The sequence below is a fragment of the Haliotis rufescens genome, unplaced genomic scaffold (assembly GCF_023055435.1).
Source record: "Haliotis rufescens isolate VD_foot unplaced genomic scaffold, xgHalRufe1.0.p SCAF_5, whole genome shotgun sequence".
Classification (NCBI taxonomy): Eukaryota; Metazoa; Mollusca; class Gastropoda; order Lepetellida; family Haliotidae; genus Haliotis; species Haliotis rufescens.
In genome coordinates this window covers 38478082-38490207 of record NW_025964223.1, presented here as the reverse complement: position 1 = coordinate 38490207, position 12126 = coordinate 38478082, and the positions used below count along the sequence as shown (strand labels likewise).

General features: G+C 42.2%; 2 protein-coding genes across 2 annotated transcripts; one reads left to right on the top strand and one right to left on the bottom strand.

Moving 5' to 3' along the window:
- The first annotated feature begins 181 nt into the window (after positions 1-181).
- On the top strand, positions 182-12086 carry LOC125373081. Its single transcript, XM_048383919.1, has 2 exons — positions 182-1641; positions 11691-12086. The coding sequence occupies exon 1, from the start codon at positions 251-253 to the stop codon at positions 1004-1006; it is 756 nt and encodes a 251-aa protein (XP_048239876.1). The 5' UTR covers positions 182-250; the 3' UTR covers positions 1007-1641; positions 11691-12086.
- On the bottom strand, positions 4406-7748 carry LOC124125320. The gene is made up of 4 exons (XM_046488603.2): positions 7724-7748; positions 5712-5773; positions 5378-5497; positions 4406-4822 (listed from the first exon to the last, which is right to left on the bottom strand). The coding sequence occupies exons 2-4, from the start codon at positions 5764-5766 to the stop codon at positions 4599-4601; spliced, it is 399 nt and encodes a 132-aa protein (XP_046344559.1). The 5' UTR covers positions 5767-5773; positions 7724-7748; the 3' UTR covers positions 4406-4598.
- Positions 12087-12126: the final 40 nt, after the last annotated feature.

The following is a 12126-nucleotide window of genomic DNA, read 5'->3' as shown; positions in this document are numbered from 1 at the left end:
GTCAAGGCAGGTAAATTCAATGGCCCCTTCCCCCGTGGATCTCAATGAAATGGCACCCTGGTTACGCCAATATGCTAGGGTCAATTACAGAGATGCAAATTATTTATGGGTAGGTTTTAGCTCTGGCTTTAAGCTCGAGTTCCAGGGAAGCCGCACGGGTCGCCTGGCACGAAACTTGCGTTCAGCCACGCACCAAGACACGGCAGGCTACGTGAAACAAAAACTACAAAAGGAAGTCGACCTTGGCAGGATGGCGGGCCCCTTCAAGGACACCCCCCTAGACAACCTCCAAGTATCCCCAATAGGCCTGGTGCCCAAGAAGCAGCCAGGATATGGTCAGCACCTGGGTAAGCATGCGGAGGAATTCCGTCTAATTCACCATCTATCCTATCCCAGGGGTAAATCTATAAATAACTTCATAGACACAGAGGCCTGCTCCGTTGTGTACGCCAGATTTGATGAAGCTACCCATATGGTTCAACAACTGGGAAAGGGAGCACTACTAGCAAAATTCGACATTCAGTCGGCCTTTAGAATTATACCAGTCCACCCATCCGATTTCGAGCTGCTAGGCATCAGATTCGAAGGTGAGTTCTATTTCGATAAATGCCTACCATTTGGCTGCTCCATATCTTGCGCCATATTTGAAACGTTTAGTACCTTCTTGAAATGGTGCATGCAATCGCATCTTCCAACGTGTCAGATCATGCATTACCTGGATGACTTCCTAACGGGGGGCACAGCAGGCACCAGCCACTGCTCAGACAACCTCAACGGATGCGTGAATACACTAGAACAGCTTGGGGTTCCTACTGCGCACGACAAGACGGTGGGCCCCACAACCAAACTGACATTCCTAGGGCTGGAAATCGACACCATTGCAATGCAGATCAGAATCCCAGAGTCCAAGATCAAGGAGGCAACAAGGGAAATCCAAGACATCCTGTCAACAGGTAACATCAAGGTCACAAAAAAGGGCCCTTCAGTCCCTCATAGGCAAGCTTAACTTTATGTGCAGGGCTATACCAATGGCAAGGGCATTCAGCCGCAGGCTAACCGATCTGCTTAGCAAAGGTAAGCAACCATTTCACCACATTAGGATTACCAGCTGGGTCAAGGAAGACCTAAAATGTGGTTAACATTTCTTACGAGTTATAAAGGCATTTCAGTGTTTCAGGACCAACTATGGGTGGACAGCGATTTCCTCCAGCTGTTTTCAGACGCAGCGGGTGGCGCCGGCTTTGGGGCCTACATGCAGGGCAAATGGTTTAACGGCGCATGGCCACCCCAGTGGGTGACGGATGGAACTACACGGGACTTGACGCTACCTTGACATGGTGGCATCAATCCTTCGGATACAACCCCAGCTTCCTGACACCAAGATCATCGTATCCTCAATGCTGCACAGGCGCTACTGGCACGATGCCAGGGACCCACTAAAGATCGAGGGGATGCGGAAGAATATCAACCGTCGACTGGCCAACCGAGTCAAAGAGCTCGGCGGTACAATGGTGCCACATCCCCAGATCCTGGCATCAGACAAGACATGGAACGCCTGGGAGGGCGTCCACCTCAGTAACAAAGGACTGTGTGTGTTTACGGACAATTTATTGCAAGCCCGGGCGCTTGTTATCTCCACAGGTTTGTGTTTCCTTTCAGTACATAGGCAAGCCGGGCAACAATGCTATCTCCGCGTATCGCGTGGCCGTGGGTGTGGGGTAGCACTCTGGTGCTTTGTGGCGGGGTTCTTGTGGGCTACACTGCTAGTAACAAATTAACTTGCTTCCAAAATAATACTCGTGCTTAAGGCTACCTGCTTTTCAGCGGGAACCTTTTCGGGGTTACCTGCTTCTCAGTGGGAACCTTGTCTTTCCCGACTTTTCAGCCGGGGAATCGTAAAATAACATACGTTGGGGCAAACAATTGCCACGTATATGGGCCCGGCGGCGGAAGTCGTCTTGTCAAGCGGTAGCTGACAGTTGGGTCCGCGGCGCGGGAGCCGCACAATGGTTTTGCTAATGGGGCCGGGCAGTGGGATCTGCTTTGGCCGGCTACCTGGGGCCGGGCAGCGGTAGTCTGACTTAGGCCAGCAGCGTGGAGCTGCTTTTGGCAGCGTGGGAGTTTCCAAGCAATGGTAGCGGTTAAATATGCTACCGTGGGGGCCGGACAGCGGAAGCAGTCTCAGGCCAGCAGCGCTAGCTGCAATCGCCGTTGGCCACGCGCGTGGCCATGGCAACGGTAGCATTTTGGTATACACAATTAGCAGCTAAGTAGCCCACTAGTACCTGCACACCCTCGGCCATTTAACCCAATCTCATCTTCTGTTTTTATTATAGGCACGGGCATCCACGGCTCGGTGGCCCGTGCCTCTCCTTGGCATATCGCGGGATAATGCTTATAGCATATAAAACCCAACCAAATCAGCTCGTAGTGGAGCACAATAGGTACCCATGGGTACACCTACCTCTTGTTGAAATGTTCTAGTCCCAAATGTCACATAGATTGCACCTAGGAGGAAGTCCAGCATCTCACGTATTTATTTCTCGGTAACTTCAGACACTTGATTTCATATTTGACAAATTATCCGGAAAATAGAGACACCGCAACGTTTATTGAAAATGGCCCAAGGATTACAGAATAAAGGTTTTCCTTTGGTTTGTCGTTTGGAACAGTGGAGTACAAAGTGAAAATCAAATGTTTTGACATAATTGAACTTGTGTCTTTATTGAGACATCAAGCAAATCAAGCAAATCCTTTGAGATTTTGAGAATCTACACATACTACTTCCACTTGTCAAAAATACTTTCTGTGAACAGAAGAAAGGCCTTCCCTGGTCGTACCAATGATTATGGTAATCTTTGAGACATTTGCTAGACCCAGCAATATTTGTCTCTGTGTATGGATATTTTCGGAGCTTTGAAATCCAGTACAAAAGAGGAATTGACACGTCTTCGGGTTTTAGTGTCAAGCCAAAGGCTTATAGTACATATGTTTTGATGTGGCAGATTGTTTCCTCAGTTAACAAACTGGGCTTTTATGTGGCATTATTTCATCTGTCATTTATACCAAGTTCTTGATCAAACAATTAATGTAGTGATGCTAACATGTAATGTTTATGATATGGTGAGGCACTGTCAGTGGGAACACCTGGAAGCTTTTTACTTTGGGCAGCCAAAATTTGGTTAACAGCTGTATGGGGCAGAATGGGTTCATTCGAATTATGTTTCCACATTTTCAGTTTGTGCATAATACCAATGATAACATCATACACAGATTTAACCCTCTCTGCAAGACATTCAACAGGTGCCTATCTCTATCGGTCCAATGTTGGGCAAAATATCGACAGCACCCATAATGAATTTAAAGTTGTGATCCCAGTTGGTATCAAATGATTTTGTGAAATACTTCGATTTGCTCACAGAATTGGGATGAATCTCAGATTCTCCCAAATTATAATTAATGCTTTATGGTTACATTAGTCGTGTGGTTGGGATTCACCAAGGTGTAAGCGTCAATAGAACCTCCATTACGTTAGGCCGTTCTTCTCCGTGAAGATGGAACGCCTAGGATTGAATAACTGTTAGGCTGTTCACGTTCACACACTCATTCACTCCTAAGTCTCACACAAGCCATCTTGGTAAAACTTCTCTGAACATTGAACTGAAACATTTTCTCCACTGCGCCATGAATACATCTCTTGAGGGGGAAAAGAGTTATTTTTTATATTTGTATTTAAAGTAGTTCCGCCCGGGATTTAGCTTGGATTAGTGTAAGTCCGAACAATGTCAAACGCACCATAGTCCTGATAATTCACAAGTAAAATCTATAAACATTAATAATAAAGGAATACATATATACAGTTTCTGGTCATCTGAAGCTCGTAAGTTTGTGTGAAAAGCCCAAAAGGTTTGACAAACAAACTGTATTGTGAACATCTACGGGCTAAATGCCCTTATTTAACTATTTACAAAAATTAATTCTTGAAATTGAATTCTTAATTTTAATCAGAATTACTTGAACACTGCATATGAAATTGGTTCCTTTTCTCATTGTCTATTTACTAATAGGAACTTGCTGTGCTGTTGGTAATTCAGCTTCACCTACATCTATCCTTACTTGAATACTACAACATACTACTACAACCTCGCAAGTGTATCATTGGTCATTGGTGCTGAAGAATCATCTTGTCAATCTTCTAAAATATTTATCATGCCTAAAGATATACTGGCAATATTTCCCTAAAACGATGTCATAATATCTGTTAATTGAAATGTGTTGAACGCAGATTGTGTTTCTGAAACGTACATATTTGTCAACCTTTCCCTGAAACTATTTTTTCCACAAATACAAAATACACTTTTCGTTATCTGTGGTAGAAGACCAAAGTACAAACAACAAGTGTTAATAAGTGTTGACTATTTATTTAACAATATCGATATTCATTTTTTATTCAGTTAATGTGTTTGACATTATATTGTACTTAACGTTTCTTCTTGTTCAAAATTACCATGATTTTGGTGACAATCCAAGAGCAATGGGAAATGCGATTATCAAAGAACGCTCTGTTGCCACGAAGGATATCAACGACACTGTGAATTTCACGCGTACACTTTATAGGGGTTGTCCTTGAGAATGAGATCACCTTTGTACAGGAGAATGTCACGATCCTTTGATACCCGATTCACTTTATAACTGGGCAAGTCGAACCTGAATGCATAATCTACTCGCCCTCTTCTCAAGTTAGCCTCCCATCCGCCTTGGTAGTTGTTTTTAGCAATTGCCGCCTTGCCCGAGGCAGGACCCATTCCAGTGCCATACACTCCTGAAATCATTAGAGATTGTCAGTAAGGCGCTGATACAAACAGTTCTCGGTGACGCTTCCTTGATCCAAAAATTGTGTACGTCATTAAAGCCAAAATATGAAGTGTTGTTATGATGAAAGTCTAATACTCGTTCACAGCTTTCATACAAAATAACGTTTATTTTTAACATTTTGAAATTTCTGATAGCATGCAGACCCCGTTGGAAAAGGGCCCATCTGATACCCCCTCTTTCCTTGACAGGATATTTAAATGTTTATCATTTTGACATAAAGGTAACGTTTACCAATGATATAGTACAAAAGACGTTAAAAGATTATACTTGTTCTTGCGCTCGTCGATAAGGGGGTAAAACAAGGACTGTTCAGTATACTGTGTCTGAGTGGGGTATCCATGTTGAACTACGGTATGGTATCTCAGTGGGCTGGCACTATAAAAGCGGCATTAGTGTGGAATCACACACACACACACACACACACACAGGTACATGCGTGTCCCTATAAATATGCATGTAATCCTGAACCTCGCGTTTGTAATATGATTTGCATTATACATACCTTTTCCAAAATGAGCGTATCTCGGATTTGTGCTCTGTCGTATGTAGCCACTCTTTTCTATAGCGTCCGCGCCAGCTTCGTCCGTGTAGTGATAGAAGACTGTGGCATACCCAGGGGTGACTGAAAATATAATTGTTCATGAACAATTGATGACGGCAATTAATTAGAAGTATTGGCTCATGTAGAACTATTGCAGCCACTGTAAATGTCGATACGATTATCGGTATTATGATCTGTCAGCAGTTGTCATAATACCAGCTGAAACAAATACCACAAACACAGTGGTCTTCTTGGCCTTTTCACCGAAATTACAACAAATTGTTATCATACTCACGGGATATCAGCAAAAACACGATCTGGAGACAGATACACTGCGTCTTCAATTCCATCTTGGTACTGTGCAAACATATTGACAATATATCATTTGCACTCAGCAATATGACAGCACTCCAGTTATATGACGGCGATCTGCGAATAATCGAGTTTGGACCAGGTAATCCAGTGATCGGTATCATGAGCATCTGTCCACGCAATTGGGATACAATGCCATGCTATCATCCATGTGGTCGATGCATTTAGTCGCCTCTTATGACAAGCTGGGTTGCTGGTAGACAATTTTTAAGGTGGACCTGTTAGATATGCAAGGATATTCCCTGGGAATAGAAGGGTGTATTTCCATTCGGACTTCCAATCCATTGTACAAGTTGACAATATTTCAAGGACCAAGGAATGTCCTTGCATATCTATACTGTCCAGTCCACTTGGCTGTATATATGCCTAAGGACCTTAGGCCAGGTAGTCACCCCTACTGTTGTTTCTAAACTAGCCTGTTGTGTAACGTTGTTCCCTTCCTTTTTAGTTTCAAAATGATTTCTACCGAAACTTAAATATTTGTAAAAACGTAATTCATTGAAAATAGGGCGACAATAAGAATAACGTACTCACATCAATCAACAGATAATGTGACTTATATCGATGGTATATCTTACAGGGTCGCCAGGACACGTCTTCAGTAACCCTTGCCGTAAAAGGCGACTAAGGTTGTCGTAAGAGGCGATTAACGGGATCGGGAGGTCAGGCTCGCTGACTTGGTTGATGCATGCATCGTATCCCAATGCTCATAATGCCAATCAATGGATTGTCTGGTCCAGACTCGATTATTTACAGATCGCCGTCACATAGCTGGAATATTGCGTGAGGCGTGAAGAAACAAACAAATAAAACAGGGTCACCAGTTTGCGACTATTTTAAGAGCTGATATCGAGCTGGTGTGGATCTAGTGATTCAAGATAGTTATTTAAACGGTTTCCATAATAATTTCAATACCTTTTTTCTGCTTGTATTTCTATCCCTTTTCCTGTCAGCTGTCTTAATTATATTTGCTGTATAGGTGCAGTGGAAGCCGTTAATCCCAATGTATATATTTCCTGATTTACAAATTATTGGTTAGTAGTAATGCAACATTTATTATATGAAGACTTCCGGCCTGGAGGTGTTTCACTGTATGAAGAGAATGGTTGGAAGTGATTTTACATAATGTCATAATGCAATAAAAATGCAACAACAATGAAAATGCAAAGATACATTTGCCGTGTTTATGCCAGGTGTTTTGGGCGAGATATCTTTTCTGTATGCATCACTGACTTCTGTCCCATCAAGGCTGATGCAACCACTAGTTTCTGCATGGATAAATTGCATGCCTTCTGATCTAGTTTTGATATCACATCTATGAGATAATGATTGCTGTTGTACTGTCCTTCGTTTTTCATCACCCTTTAGCCATGGCCCTTTGATGGAGATGAACCTAGGGTGGATGTGTGACTGGTGAGTATAGTAAATTATGCAAGTTATGTGAGTGGCTGGTGCTACCAGTAGGCCAGGAGGTAGGCTTACCTTTCGTAAACACTTGGTGTCACTACTGATTTTCAGTGATCCATTCATATTGTCAGCGCTATTTCGCCTCTCACGCCCAATTGAATCCGTTTCGGCAGATAACCGAGTATGATGTTTTATATTGACATGTATCTAGTATCACACTTTGAGTTGGGTGATCTAGACGATGTTTGCCATAAATAACACAAGATCGGCCACAACAAATTATTTAGACCATACGTTTGACGTGTATCCGGTGCAGGCCAAGTCTAACCTACCAGGTCTCTTCAGCGGATTGGGTAAAATGTCCTGCTCTATATCGGTGTTACAACCTACACCGGAACGTCGCTTCTTATATAGAAATGTCCAACCACGTTCCTTATCGTCAGAAAATATTTGTTGTTTCAATGAAGACATACCTCAGCCACTTACATCAAACAATGCAAGAGAAATCAGAACAGAAGCAGTTCTTACCTTGTTACTCAGAACAACAAGCACTGTAGTGTTCGACTGAATCAACATATTTATATGTTTATTATGAATACATAAATTGAACATATGGTATCAATTAAATTCTTCCTCACACAAAATAAAAATTCGTAATGACAAAATTTCAATATGTTTAAATCAACTGCACTACAATAACACATACTAAAGATTATACATATTTGTCATGAAGGGACGGAGACACGCCGAGCAATTAACAAACGGAGTGAGTGGTAGTTTGGGATTTATTGTCATTAATAACAAATCCAATAACGTCAGAATAAAATCCGTCTAAATGTGTTTCCCAGCAAAATGGCATTATCACAGGGGTACCAGCTGCTGAAAGATTTCTGCGTTATTTGAGGCGCCATCATGCTTGCTATGGTCATTGTAATTCTTATCCATTCAATTCTGATGCACTAGTTTGCCGTTTGTCAATGTTATTGCACTTTAACATTATGCAATGCTTGTCATGTCTAATTGGTGATAACCGAAACCTGTGTCTGGTAATATGGTTATCAGGTTGAGAATGTTGAGATAAATATAAATCACTGTATATGTGTGGATGTCGGCCCTTTAATATGTGTCCCCATGTTGGTTGCGCGTTCGAATCCCCAAACACGCAATTGTATTCATATTTTATACTGGTGTCGGAAGTGAAGTCAAGGTAGCTACATGGTTAATCGGCTGTTATTTCATTATCTGCGCAGTGTTATACTCACGTTGCTGAATTATCCTTCCTGTGTGTAGTGTTGAAAACGATCCTTGTTGAATCCTTTCATTGTTGGCCCAGTCGTCTCAATTCGCTGTGCACAGTTGCGCCCCTTGTGAGTGCCAGGAACATATGGTCGCGGAAAATCCAAGATTCGCCCTGAGAGAACGCGAAGGCCCATATAACTGTACACTGAGAACAACTCCAGAATGTGCCTGTGTCAACCCCATACAGAGCCCCAGCACCGGGTCTAACACAACATGTAACTCCAGACCATACGGACATGTTGTGCCTGTGTCACCCCAATACAGAGCCCCAGCACCGGGTCTAACACCACACTTAACTCTAGACATGTTGTGCCTGTGTCATCCCCATACAGAGCCCCAGCACCGGGTCTAACACAACATCTAACTCCAGACCATACGGACATGTTGTGCCTGTGTCACCCCAATACAGAGCCCCAGCACCGGGTCTAACACCACACTTAACTCTAGACATGTTGTGCCTCTGTCATCCCCATACAGAGCCCCAGCACCGGGTCTAACACTACATCTTACTCCAGACCATACGGCCATGTTGTGCCTGTGTCACCCCAATACAGAGCCCCAGCACCAGGTCTAACACCACACTTAACTCTAGACATGTTGTGCCTGTGTCATCCCCATACAGAGCCCCAGCACCGGGTCTAACACCGCATCTAACACCAGACCATACGGACATGTTGTGCCTGTGTCACCCCAATACAGAGCCCCAGCACCGGGTCTAACACCACACTTAACTCTAGACATGTTGTGCCTGTGTCATCCCCATACAGAGCCCCAGCACCGGGTCTAACACTGCATCTAACACCAGACCATACGGCCATGTTGTGCCTGTGTAACCCCCATACAGAGCCCCAGCACCGGGTCTAACACCCCATCTAACTCCAGACCATAGGGACATGTTGTGCCTGTGTCAACCCCATACAGAGCCCCAGCACCGGGACTAACACAACATCTAACTCCAGATTATACGGACATGTTGTGCCTGTGTCACCCCAATACAGAGCCCCAGCACCGGGTCTAACACCACACTTAACTCTAGACATGTTGTGCCTGTGTCATCCCCATACAGAGCCCCAGCACCGGGTCTAACACTGCATCTAACACTAGACCATACGGCCATGTTGTGCCTGTGTAACCCCCATACAGAGCCCCAGCACCGGGTCTAACACCCCATCTAACTCCAGACCATAGGGACATGTTGTGCCTGTGTCAACCCCATACAGAGCCCCAGCACCGGGACTAACACAACATCTAACTCCAGACCATAGGGACATATTGTGCATGTTTTGTGTTGTTTTTTTCTGTTTTAAGTTTATCTTGGAATTTTTGGCTAAAGTTGGTGTTACTGCTAAGGGCCGAAAAGTGGTTGGCGAGATTATTTACTTTTTGGGCGGGGTTGGTTGAGTTTTTAATGTTGGGGGCTTTTAGAGCTGCTTACTTAATTTGGAGAAGCCGTCACTAGTCAATTAAGTAATTAACGGACAATTGCGAGTGATAATACCCACTCGACACTAATTGCCCTGTTAATCCCTAATCCACAATGAGTTGACATTGAGTTCGTCTTGCTGATGAGCTGTTGTGATCGTAGCGAGATGATTTACACCAAAGGTGGGGCAGGCATTGATCATATGTTCTGTAGAAGAGATGAGGTCACTTGTTTAATGTTTATTTAGGATTAGCTACATCCTTGATGCTACCAAGGCCGCCTTTGAGATTATCAGACAGTTTGTCTGGACACAACCTGTACTTAATGGATTCTCCCTTGTAGCAAACTACATGTCAGGCAAGGACATTGGCCACTCTATGCAGATGCATAACAATGCATAGCAATGCATAAAGAACTTGGGGTATGATTTAATTATGTCACGCAAGTCAAAGTTGGATTCCACTGTATTTAGAAACAGACGATAGATCCAATACTGTTTAACTTTATAACACTCAAATGAGTATTCGAATAGGAAATATACACATTTATTTACAATTACCATTGAAAAGTTCCAAAACCGAACAGAACTACTTAATTGTGATTACACTTTGCCAGAACAATATATTTGGCAGTTTTTCGTGTAATTGTTAATCTTCATATTAAATTAATTTTCAAAAACGATAGGGTAAATGATAAAAATATGATAATGACTTTACTCATGAATATTGCCAGTAGCCGAATTAAGGTCAGAACAAACAGGGAAGGCCACCCAAATATATGACAGTCTCTAGGGAAGGTTTATGAAAAATGGATAATAAAATATAAAGTGGTTTGCATTTTTCCTTTTCTGGGAGAGTCGTGTAAAAATGTATAAGAACATACCAGTACATGACCGGTCCCTAAAATGTTATATACATAGTTTTTAGTTGATGGTTCAGGTAGTTCTTTTCAGTTGAATTTTTTTATCAGTGTCTATTCTGGCCTACCAATTAATGGTAGATATAAAATATCAATAATAAGTGAGATTATTATTTCCAATGTGGCTCCCATTGCAACTAAAGCAAGGAACGATTCAAATTTAGCCTGATTCAGCTGCTTCATTGAAATGTATTTGCTCCTCTAATTCAATCAGTTGTATAATGACTTGATATTTGGCGAAAATATCTGTTGTATGATATCCTAATGTTACTTTCTTTTGTATTTGGGATGATAGGGTAGCCTAGTGGGTAAAGCGCTCTCTGAAGCCCCGGGTTCTATTCCCCACATCGGTACTGTGTGAAAACCCATTTCTGGTGTCCCCGTCGAGATATTGCTAGAATATTGCTAAAAGCCGTGTGAAACTATACAAACTTGCTCACTCATTATATAGTATTTTGAGATGACTTACATGACTTGTGTGATTGACAATTTTGATAGTTATGAATGGTTCTGTTTTTATGTATAAGAACCTATTTTATGCAATTTTGCATTGCCTTGTTTACCCTTCCTTGTTCATGTAATGCAAACATTCCAGAAAAACTTCAGGTGAGCCTTGTGGCACTACAGGAATTGTTTTTAGAAGATCAGATACAATTTTGTATTTTCTGTAAAATTTACGGTTTGCTATGGCTTATTTAGATGTTCTAAGATTGGTTACCATGGTTAAATATCAGTTGCTTGATAAATTGTCATGACCTTACTGATCGAGAAAACAACTTTTTACCCTTTGTCAAAACATGTGTGTTTCTTATAGTTTTAATAACAAGCTTTTAAAGATGTTATAACTTGTTTCAGGTACCTGGATTTCACAGTGACACCAGCTCAGATAAGTCATACAAAGGACTCAACGGATGATGAATAATCCTCCCCAGAACAACCAACAGGTTCACCTCAGAAAGTGATTATTCTGAATGAAAAATGCCACATCAGTGTGATTCTGTGGGTTGTTTTATTACGACGCTAATCAAATCTGAAGGAATTGATACCACAGCAGTGTGACTATGTTTATGTGGTGTACACCGACACTGACTATACAAATCTGAATGACTTTTGTGGTTTACTGCACAAACATAATTGACTTCTACTTTGAAATTCTTCTGACACTTGACTCATGTGTTTATTTAGAAAATGGCATTGAAGCATCTGTTTCTGTTTTTGAAAGTTCTTGCAAACGCCTCTGGTTACTGAACCAATGAACTGTCATAATAAAATCAATAAATATGATTTTTTA

Coding starts and splice junctions, on each gene's coding strand:
- LOC125373081 (XM_048383919.1), top strand. CDS start 251: ATGGCGGGCCCCTTCAAGGACACCCCCCTAGACAACCTCCAAGTATCC.
- LOC124125320 (XM_046488603.2), bottom strand. CDS start 5,766: ATGGAATTGAAGACGCAGTGTATCTGTCTCCAGATCGTGTTTTTGCTG. Junction 5,498..5,711: donor CGTGTTTTTGCTGATATCCC/GTGAGTATGATA, acceptor TTATATTTTCAG/TCACCCCTGGGTATGCCACA. Junction 4,823..5,377: donor ATACGCTCATTTTGGAAAAG/GTATGTATAATG, acceptor TAATGATTTCAG/GAGTGTATGGCACTGGAATG.